This window comes from Melozone crissalis, unplaced genomic scaffold (genome assembly GCF_028551555.1).
Source record: "Melozone crissalis strain CALT ecotype California unplaced genomic scaffold, PUWL_Pcris_2 ptg000090l_1, whole genome shotgun sequence".
Lineage (NCBI taxonomy): Eukaryota > Metazoa > Chordata > Aves > Passeriformes > Passerellidae > Melozone > Melozone crissalis.
The window spans coordinates 2,779,542-2,795,946 of record NW_026535867.1 but is presented as its reverse complement, the minus strand read 5'-3'; the positions used below and the strand labels follow the sequence as shown (position 1 = coordinate 2,795,946).

The 16,405-nt window shown below is 36.5% G+C and overlaps 1 protein-coding gene across 2 annotated transcripts in view; it reads left to right on the top strand.

The window, feature by feature from the left end:
• Window positions 1-16,405, top strand: part of USP9X (ubiquitin specific peptidase 9 X-linked) — a 100,553-nt gene that overhangs the window by 45,191 nt on the left and 38,957 nt on the right. For both annotated transcript variants that reach the window (XM_054291345.1, XM_054291344.1), the window contains exons 14-23: window positions 2,987-3,120; window positions 7,323-7,410; window positions 8,976-9,318; window positions 10,736-10,831; window positions 12,392-12,603; window positions 14,138-14,378; window positions 14,588-14,737; window positions 14,830-14,950; window positions 15,418-15,548; window positions 15,807-16,085. In XM_054291345.1, coding sequence (XP_054147320.1) covers window positions 2,987-3,120; window positions 7,323-7,410; window positions 8,976-9,318; window positions 10,736-10,831; window positions 12,392-12,603; window positions 14,138-14,378; window positions 14,588-14,737; window positions 14,830-14,950; window positions 15,418-15,548; window positions 15,807-16,085 — 1,795 coding nt within the window. The remainder of the gene's footprint in view (window positions 1-2,986; window positions 3,121-7,322; window positions 7,411-8,975; window positions 9,319-10,735; window positions 10,832-12,391; window positions 12,604-14,137; window positions 14,379-14,587; window positions 14,738-14,829; window positions 14,951-15,417; window positions 15,549-15,806; window positions 16,086-16,405) is intronic.

Genomic DNA, 16,405 nt, shown 5'->3' with positions numbered 1-16,405 from the left:
GGTTATACAATTGCTGTGGCAAAATTTAGCTCCCTGATCACAATGAAGTGCTACATGTGTCAGGAAGTTCAGCTTAACCAGAATTTCAACAGAAAATAATATTTATGTAAGTACAAGGACTCTTATGGGTGCAATGATGCTTATTAATCCTTAGGAATAGTCACCTTTATTACTCATAATACTGACCTTTAGTTTACAGATAATGATCATAATTCTCTCTGTGTTGGGTGGTAGAGCCTCCTGTAGGCCAATATCAAATGCTTAAGGTTGACCTGTATCTACCTGAGCAGTAAAAGACCAATCTCTTAACTTATTTGCCCAGGAGAATTAACTCAACAGTGAGAGTTCAGTGGTTTCATAGTGCTTTAGGGCAACAATGATGCTTCAAGTCACTTTTTACCCTAAGTAGAAGAATTTGTGGGAAGTGGTTGCTACAATTTGGATTTTTCATCTGAATAATCTGCACTCTTTTAGTGGTACATAGCATTTGTTCAGTTGGCACAACTGTCATCTTCAAAAGCTGAGTTACATATGTAGTATTATATTGGGTGAGTTATATGTGCAGATAAATAATTCTTTTTATTCCATTTAAATTGTTTGGAATTTTGCCTTTGCCAGTTTGCCAGTATTTTTCTAACAAATAAGCATTCTAGCTATGTCCTTTCTCATAATCCAAAACACTTTGTTATCTCTTTAAAAATGTTATTTTTTCTTTTTACACATTGACTTTTGGTATCCATTGAGTATAACACAATGAAAATATTAGTTCTGCTGTTAACTTCAGTTTTTCAAGCTCCTCAGTTATTGCTCATTAGTGAATGTCTAGTAACTAATGTGTAATAATATTAAAGGTTAAATTATTGTGTCCCAGGGACAATGTCATATTAGTCTAATCTTAGATGCATAAGGAAAATTTTAATTGCATGTAGTCTTTGTCTTAATGCTAGAAAATATTCTAGAAGCTCTTGTCAATCAGCTTTTTTTCCTATGCATAAAGACAATCATTGTGCCTTTGAGTCCATCCTAGCAATGGATCAAAATAATATTGGAAATGTTGCTCACAATCACTGTTAAAACTCAGAGCACATAATTCTAGTTATTTCAATCATTCAGCTTTTCAAAGTCATTGCTAACCAAGATGGATCCGTGTGCAAATGTACTCTTTGTGCATGTGGCTGAGAAAGGAGAGAAATAAAAAATACCTAACACAGAACATTGTAGTCTTGTGCTGATAAAGATTTGGTTTTGCTGTACTGTTTGAGATTGATACAAATGCATAATATTATGAATATAAATGCACACTCTAATATCTTTGATTCCACAAAATACCCCATCTTGGTTCTGTTTGTTCCTTTAGTTGTTTGATCATATGTATTTCCCAAATAATCAGTGTTCTTCTTTTCTGTTACCCTTTGTGAATACAGTTCCCTGTCTAGAGGTAACATCTTGGGTAACCACTAAAATAAACTTCCAGCCTTTTGCTGGATTTGCTGCTGCTTTATTCTCATAAGGAGGTTGGTGGAGATGGAATGAAACATAATTAGAAAGTTTCTTAAAGTGAAAACAGAGAATGTTTTGAATCTGTGAAGTCCTGTATGTTTCCTTTTTTCATGCTTTCATCCATTTTGTTTTCTGTCTGAGAAATGTCTGGGTATTTGAGTGTTTTTCAAACTATTTTAGAAAATTTTGCATGTTATGAAATTTAATCTTCTGAAAACCACAGTGCTTAGCAGCCCAAAGTCTGTTGGTTGCAGATAACAAAATTACTGGCAGGGTATTGATGGCTTCTGTCTTTTAAACCCAGATGGACACTGATCAGCTGATGCTGGAACTGGGATTTCTTGCCTTCCCCACTGTTCTCTGAAGGTGTGGAAGTGCTGTGGGGTGCTGTGGGCCATGTGGTATGGACACCCTCTTTCCCAGGAAGGGTGGGAATTCCTACCTGTAATCCACTCAGCTCATTCTGAGGTCTGCTTGTTTAAGTGTTGAAAGAAAGGAGAACAGTTTGGAAATCAGATCTTTGTTTCTTAGGGCAGGCTATGGGATCAGCTGAATGGGAATGAGGAATGCTGCTCTTCCCCCTGACACCCACTTTTTTTCTCTCTTTGCTGTGGAAGAGCAGTTCTGGTTTATGCAGCCAAGATCAGTGCTCTGATCTACAGCTGCAGCAATTGAGAAATTGGAGAGTGTTCTGCAGAGGTGATGAGTCCTTAGGCTCTAGAATCTGATAGTGTTCATGGCATGTGGGTCTTGGACACAAGCTCTGTACTTTGCTTCTGTCATCTGAATATTTCTAGTGTTGTTTAAGAGAAGCATTTTTGGTCAAGTCTTGATAATACATTTGAATTACAACAATTATTTATTTGGGATATTTCCTTTCTTGAACTTCTGGGGGGCTTTTAGGTTATATGCTCTGTGTAACAGGTTTTTTTGCTTGTACCAACATTTTCCCACATAGTTATTGTTAGGAAAAAATCAATACTATTTTTAGGGTTTTTTTAAGTATTGAAATAATTGGTTTGCTTATTGGCTAGTGTACTTTGACTATGGTAATGAGTTTTGCTTGGTGTTTTAATGTTAAATGTAGAAAAGAATATCAGATGGCTGTGGGAGAAAGCAGGGTCATGCATATTGTAGTTATACTGTAGTTGAAGGTCTACTGTGCATTTTGGGCAGGTGTTTGTTTGTCTTCTGTCTTGCTGCAGATATTCTCTCTCCAGCACACTGAGCTGCTCCCATTGCTCTGATGTTTTCCATACATTTTGTAACCATAAAATCCTCATAAATGGCCTGCTTTAGTAACTCCTAAGAACTGTTGATACATCAGAAGATAGAAAAATATTGTCAGAAACTTAATCTGTGTTCTGTTTGAGATATTGTAGGAAAATTTGGATCTTGCATCAAAGATTTGTCTCTTAAATTGATTTCTGAGCTATTTGATGCAAAGCTTCTTTCTCTCCCTCTAACACTTGTATTTTAATTCCAGTCAAACTCAGAGAAGTCCCCACGTGTTTTACCGACATGACCTAATCAATCAGCTTCAGCACAATCACGCCCTCGTCACACTGGTTGCAGAAAACCTCTCTGCCTATATGGAAAGCATGAGGCAGTATGCTAAAGGTGAGTTTGAACATCAAAGCTGCTTTGTGGAGTATAGGAGAACTCCAGTTGAAAATGGAGTTAAAAGTAAATTCCCATAATAAAATAACTATTGAGTTTATTTATTTAATTTTCAAGCATCTGTGGGGTTAATAGCCTTTGTGGTGACTGGGTAAGAAAAGCTTAAATACTAATTTTTTTCTTTTTTATAATTGAAAATGTGTGTTTTACAGCAGAATATGAGAAAGTGGCAGCCATTGTTTGTGTGTGGATTGATAAAAATCATCTTGCCCTACTTAGTTTTTTTTGTGGAAGGTTCTAGTAGTAAACTTCTAGTTTGAATTTTGAAGGCTCCTTTGACAAGTTTTTTAGTCACCTCACTTTGCAGCCAATATTTGGAATTTGGCAGGGAGAAGGACTTCAAACCACAGGGATACCATTTATTTTTCCTGTGTAACTCCCACGTCTGTTCAGGCTCTCTCACTTTGTTTGTTATTAGCAGCACTTGGGCAGCACATTGTGTCAGTATTTTTGTATTTTAGGCTACATCCAGCTCTTTGCTGGTGAATTTACCCTCTTACTCTGGATTAATTTTTAGCTGCTGAGGTAGAAGCATGGAAGTGAAGGAGAATGGTGGGCCAGGAAACTTGGTACACAGGACCACAGTTCTTTAAATATAAAATTATGCCAACAGAAGTGAAAGGAGGAGATTTACACTCCTCCTTCCCCACCACTGGCTTTACTGACTGCAACCAAGGACTGTTCTACCCTGGCCTCATAACAGCCTGGCAGCCTTTCTGTTGCATCTCAGAAATTACACAGGATGTTCTGCAGGGATTCAATGTAGGTCATTCAGGGAGGACAGGATATTTGTACATGGGAGAGCTTGTAGCTACCAGTGCACAGGAAAGTGGCCTTTCTGGAATTCATGAGTTTTGGAGGAAAAAAAAAAAAAAAAAAAAAAATATTATATAAGAGATATCCAAAATACATACGTACATACATGGACTTTTGTAAATAATGGTGCTCTGTGAAGATGGTCACTTCAGCAAGGTGTAGGCCAGTGAGAATAACATTCAGTTAAATCTACACACTACAACTGTATTTCTCCATTCAGGAGTACATGGAGGGGTTTACCCTAATTTAAGTACCTTAACTAATTATAGCATTGCACTAATAATGTTAAAATAATACTAAATTATTTGGTCTGTTTTCAGTACTAGTGTAGGAACTATTTTTAATTTATCTTATTTTTTAATTCTCAAGCCAAAAGGTTGTTGAAAATACTGTTTACATATCAAATTGTTGAGGGCAGAAGAATTAGGCTGATGACTTGCATGATTCTTTTCCTTTCCCAAAAACCCACATTGCCCTGCCCCTCCCCAGCTGTAGTGACTCAGTTAAGCAGTGATACAAACGTCTTCAATGCAATAGGAATTACAAGTGTGTAAAGGGTTTAAATTTAATCTAATTACAAAGCAATTAAAATGCTCTTTCTTGAGATGAAGCTGCTGCAGAACTTCTCATTTGTATCAGAGTACAGAAGCAGAAGAATAATAGTGTGGGGTTTTTTATTAGGCACTTTATTACGTTATTAAGGGCAACCAGGAGATCTTCCTCATGTTCCAGATACTGTGCTCAGACTGTAATCCACAGCTCCTGTGCAAAAACTCTTTTATTTTCAGTTTTATATACTAAATAGAGCAGAACATAGAATGCTGTGATGTTTGTCTTCCATGCCTTCATGGAGGGGGAGAAAACATGCCAGGGGGCTACATAAATGAAAGGGGAAGAAAGAAGATTATGCATGTGAAATCAGAAAGAACTGGAAGCTGTAGAATTAAGCTTGGCTGGAGAAGGTGAATGAGACAGAGAGGGAAAATTCAAGGCAAAGATACAAACAGCACAGGTCAAACAAATGCCATAGAAATAAAAAATCCAGTTGTTGACAGATATTCTTGGCACTTAACACTGCAATTACTATGTAATTTGGATATTTTAAAATTCATTTTGAATTTGCCATATGTTTGTTTTCCTTGAAGTCTTCCCTAGTTGTGTTTGGTGATGGAAAGCAGTGTTTCTAGTCTGTTATTCACTAATGCATAGTGTTTTCTGGGATACTCCCCTTTAATATGTTTGCCCTTTTAGGGTTAAAGGGAAGCCTAATCTGTATTTCTGAATTTTTTCGATGCTCTGTGGTTTTCCCTTCTCTTGAACTCATCCTTTCCTTCAGCTCTGCAAAGTTCTCCATGAGATAACTACTCGTGGATTTTGTAGTCCTGAAGGAGGTCACAGTTTCATCTTTTCAAAGATGTATCAAAGATCTTTTGAAAATTTCAATTCTCCTTTATCTCTCTTTTTCTGCAGTAATAAAAAGTCCAAAGTGTTAATGAAATGGTTTTGTAGAAACTGTACCATATGATCTTCTGTGTGTGTTTATAACTAATTATACTTAAATTTTTAACCAGTTGTTTTCTGCTCCAGTGTATAAGAGGAATTTTTAAAGAGATTACACTTTGACTTGCTGTGGGATGTACAGAGTGGAAAATAAATCTGGGAGATGTAGAAAGAATGTGATACAGAAAATATTTAGGGAAGTTGAATTTTTTATAGTTCAGAGTTTTTCAGAATTCTGAAGTACATCTGCACTCCCTGTCTGCAGCTGGCTGGATTTGAGTTCTCCTGTTATTGCCACTATTGATGTTGTGTCTCTGAATTAAACTTTAGTCAGGAAGAAAAAGCTCAGGTAGTTCCCACAGTGAAAATAAACCAACACCAGCACCTCCCCCTCAACAAATGAAAATCAAACAAAAAACCCACCCTCAACACCCAGCACTTCATGTAATCTATTTTAATTTCACTGCAATATGCTTATCTACTCTGATTTTTTTTATGCTGGAGACACAGCATAATTTTTCTGATGGAGACACAGCATATTTTACTAATTCTTAAATCATTTTTGTTTACATACTTTTATGTTATTTCTTCAGATTCTTTTCCACATTTCTCCTTTTGCTAATTGCTCATTTAAGATCATTTCATGGAAGTTATGATTTAATTTTTAAGGATTTCTGATGAACATAATGTCTTCAGTTTTGCAGACATTAATTAACTACTGGTCTTCTGTTTCCCCTGCCACTCAATATTTAAGGTAGTGTAGCTTTTACACTTGAATATAGAGAGGAGAATTTATGACAATTATTTTTCTCTTTATTTTGAAGCACTGATGTACTTATTTTTGCCCCTGCCTGATGTGATAAGAGATACTAATTTTCAATTCTGGAGATAAATTTTAGTGTTAGTCTTGATGTTGTCATGAGATGGTCTGCCATGGCTGGGTCACCTTAGTTAAAGGCAATCTTTGCAAATAAAAATAAAGCATTAATTCATTTCTACTGGAACTGTCATAATGAATGTGTCATGATGAAATACTGCTGATACAGATGAAGGCTCTTTAAATAAAAAAATCTAAACAACAGCCAACCACCAAACAAAACTACACCAAAATTTTGTTCTTGTGAACAAAATTGCTGCTTGTAAAGAAAATATTATTATGAACTTTGACAAAATACAGGTAAAAATTTGACTTCATGCCTTACTTTCAAAAGAAGTCTTCTGTTTCAAGCTTGTCAGTATTACCAAGCATTTGGGGTTTATGTTTGGAAACTTGCAGTAAAAAAGTTGTCTTATACTTTATTCCTCTGAGTGATGTTGTGTGCATAGCTGTGTATAAAGGTGGTAAAGAAATGGAGTAATGATTTCCTCTGGAGTGGAAAAAGCCTGAAAACAGAGAAATGAAATTTTGGACAAGATGCTGTTTAACAAAACTAAAGCATCCTCAGAAAAAAAGCACTGGATAATTGAGTTATATAGAAGTCAGTTTTCAGCTGACTTCTGACTTCAAACTGACTACTTGAAAATAGGAAAAAATTATATGAATAAGTAGAGTGCAAGGTCATAATTGTTCTGTAGCACTTTCACTCTTCTGAACAATGAGCACATAATTGTTGATTTGATTATAGACCTCAGGAGTCTTTGCCTGTGTTTAGCATAGGAGAAGCATTAACTGGGGGCTGACTGCTGAAAACTCTTTTCACACGCCTCACTGAAAATGTTCTGGCCTTGGATTATATTCAGAGTACCAAGTCTTCAAACAACTCCTGTCTTCTGGAGCCAGCATCACTTTTCTGGGTGTGTTGTGTAATGAAATGTTTTATTTGCAGAGCATGGTGAGTATGATCCTCAGACTGTGAGACCAGGAAGCCGCTACAGCCACGTGCAGGAGGTGCAGGAGCGACTGAACTTCTTACGGTGAGCTTTACCGTGAACGTTTCTTTAACTTCTTTAGGAATATTTTCAATGATTTTTGAAGAAAAACACTTTGCATTTCTCTCTCTTCTATAGTTTAAATTTGTTTTGTTAACTTCTTTCAAAACTCAGATGCAAAAATACATAGAATGTTTTTGGTTTGGTTTGTTTCTTTTCCTGGAGGGCTTTTATGCTGCTGTTGGATATATGAAATAAGGTTTATTAGACTATTTGGAATCCAAGGCTCTTATTCTGCACTAAGATTTGTATTTTTCCCTGTCTGTGTGCAGAACCTTACTGACTGAAATACAGTGTGTGATGGATACAGTTACATTCCTATTGGGGTAACTTAGTTTAAAATTTAAAGTATTCCAAGTAGGGATGTGGCCTTGTGTCCTTACTTGTATCACACCAGAATTAAATCCATGATCATAAACTGACACATACTTTCCTCAGTCAGTGATGATGTGTTGGCAGCAACTGAGCCCCAGAAAGAAAGCACAATAAAAAAATTATTTGGATGATTTTGGCCAGCTCCTGTTGGAGTGAAATAAGAAAACAAAAGATCTCTGGTCATCATAGAGCTGCAGAATGCTGATACTTTTTAGGCTGAGTCTCTCTTAGCTTTTTCCTACTTGGTTTTAACCTTGTTTTAATGAGTAAAAATACTTGAACTGTTAAGCTTGAATTATTTCTTCCTTGTTTTGTAAAGGAGATTTTCTTGTACTTTTTAAAATTTTACTGAGAATTTTCATTAACTAAACTGAAGTGTTAACTGTTTAATGAAATTATACAATAGCACATGGATAGCACACTTAATGTATCATTCCTGCATGTTCAAAATTGTAACTTCCTTAGATTTAAGTTCACTGTTTCTTAATATAGAGAAATTTATGAAATTCCATGGATGTCAAATGTAGAATATATATGTAGCAATTTCTGAAAAGCAGTGCCATAACTCAGTCCCTGATTTCTTATACATAAAAAATTAATAATAAAAATTAATCTAAAGAATTTTGGTTATCATTTGTTCTCCTGAAGTCTCCTTAGTGTTAGCTCTCAGATTTGAAGCTCTTAATAATTGTTTCATAATAACTGAACACAAATTAAAAACTAGCTTAAATAAAAGGGAAAATTTCCAGTTCATTGATTTCTGCTTCTGGCTCTGCTCCATGCTATTGATACCTTTTTTGCAATTTTACTAAATCAAGTCTTAAAACATAGTGAATCATTGCAGAATTAATTTTTCCTCATATGTTGTTACCTAATTTTTAAACTAAACAGTATACATTAGGAAGTGTGCATTTATTTGTATATAAAATGGAAACAATGCTTGTGTTTTTTGTGTATTTGGATTTGATTTGTCTTCATTCATTCAAACTTACTAAGATATCATGGGGCTGATTATAGACTGTATGGCTATTATAGACATGTAAATGAAGTTCTCATATTTGTGATATATACAATGATAATGTTGATATCCAACTTTGTGCCTGTACTTTTTACTGAATTGTAACTCTGGCTGTGTGTTAGACAGTGCTGTTAATTGTCTCTTTGTTTTGCTCAAGATTTTTATTGAAGGATGGTCAGCTGTGGCTCTGTGCCCCTCAGGCGAAGCAGATATGGAAGTGTTTAGCAGAAAATGCGGTTTATCTTTGTGATCGCGAAGCCTGTTTTAAATGGTATTCCAAACTAATGGGGGATGAACCAGACTTAGACCCTGACATTAATAAGGACTTCTTTGAAAATAATGTGCTTCAGCTGGATCCTTCCCTATTAACAGAAAATGGAATGAAATGTTTTGAACGTTTCTTCAAAGCTGTGAACTGTCGAGAAGGAAAGCTTGTAGCAAAGAGACGAGCCTATATGATGGATGACCTGGAATTAATAGGATTAGACTACCTTTGGAGGGTGAGTTAATTGAAGGAAGCATCTGAAAGGTTAACTGCTGAGACTTTCTCAGTCTCTTTATGCTTTTAGTAATGTGTCATTTATTAGTAATGGACTGAAATTACAAAAATCTGCTTTTTCCAACTAAATACATGGCTTTTGACTCCACTGTCTTCCCAGTAAGTATGCAAATTGGTAACTTTGCAGGCTGATGTTAAATGGAAAGTTATTTGAAACATAAGTATATTTATGTATGCACATGAAATTAAAAATTTGTCAGTACTGTTGAAGAAGATAAGATCCTTCCAGGTGAATTATCTGTAGGTTTCTCTTTTTTCTCATGCACATTATAATTAAACTTTGTTTCCTGCACTTCATGAAGCTATTCCATGGTATTCCTTCTAGTATGGTAAACTGGAGTGATTCTAGATCAGACCCAGTGATTGCTGATCTGATTCTTCCTCCTATAATCACAACCTTTTGGCTAAGTATGGTGGTTTTCTAGGATCTATAGATTCCATAGAACCACCTATTCTCTATATATAGTCTTCCTTTTCAATAGGAAGGTTGAAGCTTCCTGATGCTTGCCAAATCTGTTGGTGAAAACCATCAGTATTTAAACTGTAACCTAATTTTTTCAGAGTATTTCTAGTTCTCGAGAGCTGCATTAGAGCCCACAATGGTGCCCTGTGACATGATTATCATGGCTGTGTTTGTAAAATGTGTACAGCAGCAGTCTTCAGTAATTTTGGTTGTGGCTTCTTGAAGGGTTGAGTATTTTAATCCTGGTGATAATAGTTAAAACCAAAGTAGATCCCAATTTTTATACAAATAAGTTCACATCATGTTTGTGAACAGAGTTCCCACAGAATGTTAGCATGTTTTAGTTTTGGGAATCAGCTTACTCTGATCAGCAAAACTCATGAGGCTTAAGCTGCATATCCTGCAGGGGTTGTCTATAAAACCTGCTGTCAGACCTGGTGACTAGTAATTAAAGTTTAGATTATCAGGTTAGAAGCAGAATTCATTTGCTTGTCCCCTTTCCACCCATTCAGAGCCATTTAAATAGTTTAAAATTCTGTCTCATGATGCAGATTGTTGAGGCATCTGAAGAAGTTTTCTTATTCTCTGAAACAAGAGAAAATTTGGAATGTTATGTGAACATGAACATATAAACACTGCTTTTACTCTGTTTATAGAACATCAACCTTTTTTGCCGGCTCTGAACTTCAAAACTAATAAATTATTAATTTTTCCTCATATAATCATCTTGAGTGTAAATTTTATTGGTTGTATTTTCTAACTAAGTGTTTTAGTCCCTTTCACCTCATAAGATAGATGTGCTATTGTGTTGAGATTCTTATGTAGCAGTTTTGGTTTGCATTTTTACACCAGCAAGTTTAAAGAGATGTAAATGCTTTTTTTTCAATTGTGCCAGGTTGTGATTCAGGGAAATGATGACATTGCAAACCGAGCAATAGACCTTCTTAAAGAGATCTATACCAATCTTGGCCCAAGGTTACAAGTTAATCAGGTAAGGAAAAACAAGAAGAATGAATGGAATAAAAATAAAAATAGTCTTTAAAAATAGTTTTCAAATAATAGTCTTAAACATCAGTTTGGTGATATTTTTGTAGTTGAAAGATTTGAAAACGGGAAATAGTTTCTGTGTTTTGGCGGGTGAGTCCAACCATCAAATTATGGGCAGATGCAGAACTAAAGCTTTTCTCATATTTACAGAGTGAACTCTCATTAATTTTTCCTACTAAGTTCATCTGCTGTATTTGCTCTTATTACTCAGAAAGCAGTTAATGTCATAAGAGGAAGGTCTTTTGTTGCACTGCAAATTGTGGTATGAGTATGTTCAGGGGCTGGGTCTGTGGGGTGTTGTCACAAGCTAATGTAATCTCTTTTTTCTGGCATACCCCTTACAAAGGGTCACTGAATTTCTATGTAGTGGGCAAGCTGAGGTCTAGCAAATCAGATATTAGCTCCCTGCATTAATATTTGCCAGGAGATGATTCAGTGGACAGAGAAGAGATACTGGGTTTCTGTAAGGGAAAGGGATTTCATCCACAGGGTCCTTGACAGGCTTGAGTAGTGGACCCTTGAGAACCTTGTGAAGTTCAACAAAGCCAAGTGCAAGGTTCTGCAGCTGGGTTGGGGCAATCCCAGGCACAAATACAGGCTGTTGGATAAACAGACCAAGAGCAGCCCTGCAGAGAAAGACTTGGGGGTGTTGGTTGAGAAGAAGCCCAACATGCACTGGCAGCCCACAAAGCTACCCATGTCCTGGGCTCCATCAACAGCAGCATGGGCAGCAGCTCCAGGCAGGGGGTTCTGCCCTTCTTGTCTGCTCTGGTGAGACCCCACCTGCAGTGCTGCATCCAGCTCTGGGACCCCTAACGTGGGAAGGACGTGGAGCTGCTGGTGAGAGTCCAGAAGAGGCCATAAAAATAATCAAGGCCCCTTCCAACCCAAACCATTCTGTAATTATGTGACTGCACAAATTAAGTGGAGGAATATTGTCCTTTGGACAAGCTCCAGTTGATAACTTGCCAGGTGTATTTCTAAAAACTGATATTCTACTTGTCTTCAAAAACACTTTCATAATCTTCAGAGCTGCCAGTCTGCCAGGTCCAGCACAGCTGCTCTAGGTGGTGAATTCACAGCCATTCAAGCTGTATTTTCCTGCAGTGGCAGATGGCTGGAGGCTTCTGTCTTGCTGTAGGTCTGGGTTTACTAAGCATGCATTGATCTGTTCATCTGCACATGCTTACCTCTGACACTTCCAGAAGTGCTGGATTTACATGCACACAAGAATTCTTTAACATAGTCTGAGAGAAGGAGAAAGTGAAAGTCCAATTCAGTGTTCTCTGTCCAAATTTTCACTTTCTCTATTTACATACAGTACAGTTACAGCTGCTGATGATGTGAGATTATTGAAGGGCACACTAATTTAGAGCTATTTATTGAGTAACTTACCTGGTTTGGTTTGGGGGATTTTTTTTTTTTCCTTTATCATTTTGTCATTCTTCTGAAAAGATGGATTCTAATATGTCTTGTAATTACACCAATTTCTTAATGTAATTAGGTAGTGATTCATGAAGACTTCATTCAGTCCTGTTTCGACCGTCTAAAAGCCTCCTATGATACATTGTGTGTGTTGGATGGAGACAAAGACAGCATCAACTGTGCAAGACAAGAAGCAATAAGGATGGTGAGAGTGCTGACTGTTTTAAGGGAGTATATAAATGAGTGTGACAGTGATTACCACGAAGAAAGAACTATTCTACCTATGTCAAGGTATGTGTGAAAAAGCAGTATGATTTTGATTTCTGTTAAACTAAACCAGTACTATTATCCTTGGCATTTTTACATTCTAAAGGGTTTCTATTCAGGAAATGGTTTCACAGTGTTTCAGAATTCCCTTTTCTTTGCTAATGTATGAAACTGTATTGAATTTAATTTTTTTGCAAGATCAGGCAAATACAAGTATATATGAAAGGGGCAGCAGGCCTAAAAATAAACTTGGTGGTTTCTTGTATAACTAGCACAATGTACCTTGAGGCTCAATTGTTTTGGATACAATTCTTTATTTCAGATAATTACTTAAAATCAATACTGTTCTTTACATTAGCATTGGCAAAACCTTTTTGTTTCTCATAGTCTTACTATACAAAAACATGTTGTAAATGTATACGTTCACCTTCCAGAATTGTTTGTATATCTCAATCTTACTTTGCAAGATTAAACTTTTAATTATTTTTAAGTGAAATATTCTATAAGCTCCTCACAAAGAGGGGAAGAACAGAACCAGTACTTTGAAGTACATTTTCTGTACACCTTCGCTCTTCTTATACTTGTCCTTGAGTGAAAACTTAGCTTAAATCCTTGGTGTCTATGGATTTATGATGCAGCTAACATATTTTTAAACATGGTGGAGGTTTTTCATCCACTTACTTTAAATGACCTTTTTGTCAAAAAAATTGAAGCAATTTCTATTTCTTCATGGTGTATCAGTAATTTGCAGTGTTGCTGCAGCTTTTTTGCTGCATATATTGATTGACTGATGAGTCCTAACAAAGTTTCTTTTTGATTGTGGATACTTCTTTTTTTTTATGGGCTGCTTATTTGATTAGACTAATCTTTCACTGGCCTTGTTAGCAAGGAGCTTTATGAGGAGTTTTTGCCTTTTGTTACATGGGATTAGTCTGTTGGGCTTATCTGGGCACATCTTTCCTAATGAGCTCTCTGCCATTCTGTGGAGTGTGATCACTGCTAATGTGAAAACATTTCTTCCTTTTTTGACCACTTCAAACTTTCTTGAAAAGATTGTGATTTTAAAAACTGGAATTCTAGCATAAAATTCATAACAGCTTTTGACAGAAGGCATTAAGGCTGAATTTGACAGAAGGCATTAAGGCATTGGCAACCTGATGGATTTTTCTGATCTCAGTGTACTTAAAGCTTTTGTTGCTTTGCTAAAACAGCAAAACATCATTGCCAGTCTGATTAAGCTCTGTTTGCACATTTTGATCAGGAAGTTACATGACAGAGAAGAGATCTAAAACTTTATAAGAGACTTCTAAAGTTTCTCTCAGTGTTCATAACCTGACTGTAAATTTGACCATATGATTAATGCATTTGTACTGAGTGTGGTTTCTTCAAAGATTCTGTGTATGTTGTTTCCATAGTTGCTAGGGCTTTCATTAAATCTTACACTGGAAAATACCATGTTAAGATTTGATGTAGAAATACCTGCTGCAAAAAATGCAGCAAGAAAAAGAATTTATTTCCCGAGGACAAAAATAACTTTTGCTTTTCTGTTTATTTTCAGAGCTTTCCGTGGTAAACATATCACACTTGTGGTTCGTTTTCCAAACCAAGGCCGGCAGGTGGAAGATTTGGATATTTGGTCTCACACGAATGACACCATTGGCCAAGTGCGGCGCTGCATCCTCAATCGCATTAAAGCCAACAGTGCACACACAAAAGTAGAGCTGTTCATTGGGGGTGAGCTGGTGGATCCTGCAGATGACAGAAAGTTAATTGGGCAGCTGAATCTCAAGGATAAAACGGTAAGTGTTGCAGGCTGGGTAGTTACATCAATTCGGATTTTCCTTCCCTTTTGTGAATACTTGAAAAATATCGTGCATGGCATCATTTATTTTTGTGAAATAATTCCATTCTTTCTTCTTATATTATGCCATTAATATTATATCAGATGCTTATTTGTTAAAGAATGTTAAATTTTGGAGAGTATTAAAACTATAATTGTGTTTTTCAGCTAATTACAGCAAAGCTTACACAGATAAATTCTAATATGCCCTCAAGTCCAGATAGTTCTTCTGACTCTTCAACTGGTTCTCCGGGCAACCACGGCAATCACTACAGTGATGGTCCAAATCCAGAAGTTGAAAGTTGTTTGCCTGGAGTGGTAAGCATTTCCTGAAATTAACAGTTCAAACATGTTTTTTCTTACACTCTGTCTTTGGCTAACAATTGGTTTTTTTATTTGCTTATTTTAAGATCATGTCACTGCATCCTCGATACATCTCTTTTCTTTGGCAAGTTGCAGACTTGGGCAGTAGTCTAAATATGCCACCTCTTAGAGATGGAGCTCGTGTTCTTATGAAGCTCATGCCACCAGGTAAAACTTAACTTGATCCTTTTTTTCATCTTGTAATATGCTGTAAAATAATATCTCATCTGATACATAAAAGTGAAGATAGAGGAGTATTTTCTACTTTCTGGTAATGTATTGGTACTGTAATTCATTACTGTTATCCTAATCAGGACTGTAAAAGATTTCCCAAGTAGTTATTTCTTATCTGCAATGTGAAATTGCATAGTTTGCAGTTGGTATTGGAGTTAATGCCACAGTGTAGTGAAAATGGAGAGCATTGTATTTTAAGGTGTTTTTATAGTACTGCTTTAATAGGAGCACTTTTGACTGTAATAATCATTGGAGAACACTCTGTAGTCTGATTTTGTCTGTAAGTTTTTGCAACTGTTCTGAGACACTTAAAATTGTTGAGATTTATAATTGTAAATAGTACTGGCTTGTTGTGGAGTACTTTTGCAGCAAAATGCTCATGAGTTGTGTTTTTATTGCAGATAACACTACGGTCGAGAAACTAAGAGCAATTTGTTTAGATCATGCAAAGCTTGGGGAAAGCAGCCTTAGTCCATCCCTTGATTCTCTGTTCTTTGGTCCTTCTGCCTCACAAGTGCTGTACCTAACAGAGGTTAGTGATGCTTTGCCTGTTCTTAAAAAATTGTCAGTTCTCTCTGTGGCAGTCCTGTCTGTAACATTATGGAAGCCTAAGATCAAATTCTGGTTTGAAATTAACAATTGAAAATAATAAACAATTTACTGGCATAACCGTGTATTGCCAGTTCTGTCAAAGCATTGCTTGTGTAGTATTGCTACAAATTCTCATGGTCAGTCATCTGTATCCAAGCTGGTGCATTTCCATTAGTTAACTCTGTATTTTCTTCTACAGGTAGTTTATGCCTTGTTAATGCCTGCCAGTGCACCTCTGGGAGAAGATGCCAGTGACTTCCAGTACAACTTCCTGAAAAGTGGTGGTTTGCCTCTTGTGCTGAGCATGCTGACCAGAAATAACTTCCTGCCAAATGCAGATATGGAAACTCGAAGGGGCGCCTACCTTAATGCTCTAAAAATAGCCAAATTATTGCTAACAGCAATTGGATATGGCCATGTTCGAGCTGTGGCAGAAGCTTGTCAGCCAGTTGTGGAAGGCACGAGTACAATTTCACCGGTAATATAAATCTTCCTTGCTGCAAATAGCAGTGTGCTCTGTGTTTTATCATGTGTGCAGCAGCATCTCCTTACTTCTCACTCACAGTCTGTTCTTTGAGTGCATTGCACATCAAGGACTCAGGGTACTTTCAGATCATGTTTTGCAATTCTAAAAAAAGAGATCAACTTACTAAACAAATCCTATTTCTTGGTGACTGTAAAAAGTTAGCACTTGCTCTGTGTATGATTTTTGGTGGTTTGCATGATTGTCAGTACAGGTAACTTCGCATTTTTAACTCTCTTCATCCTTCTGGACAAAGTGTGCAGCACACAGCAGGA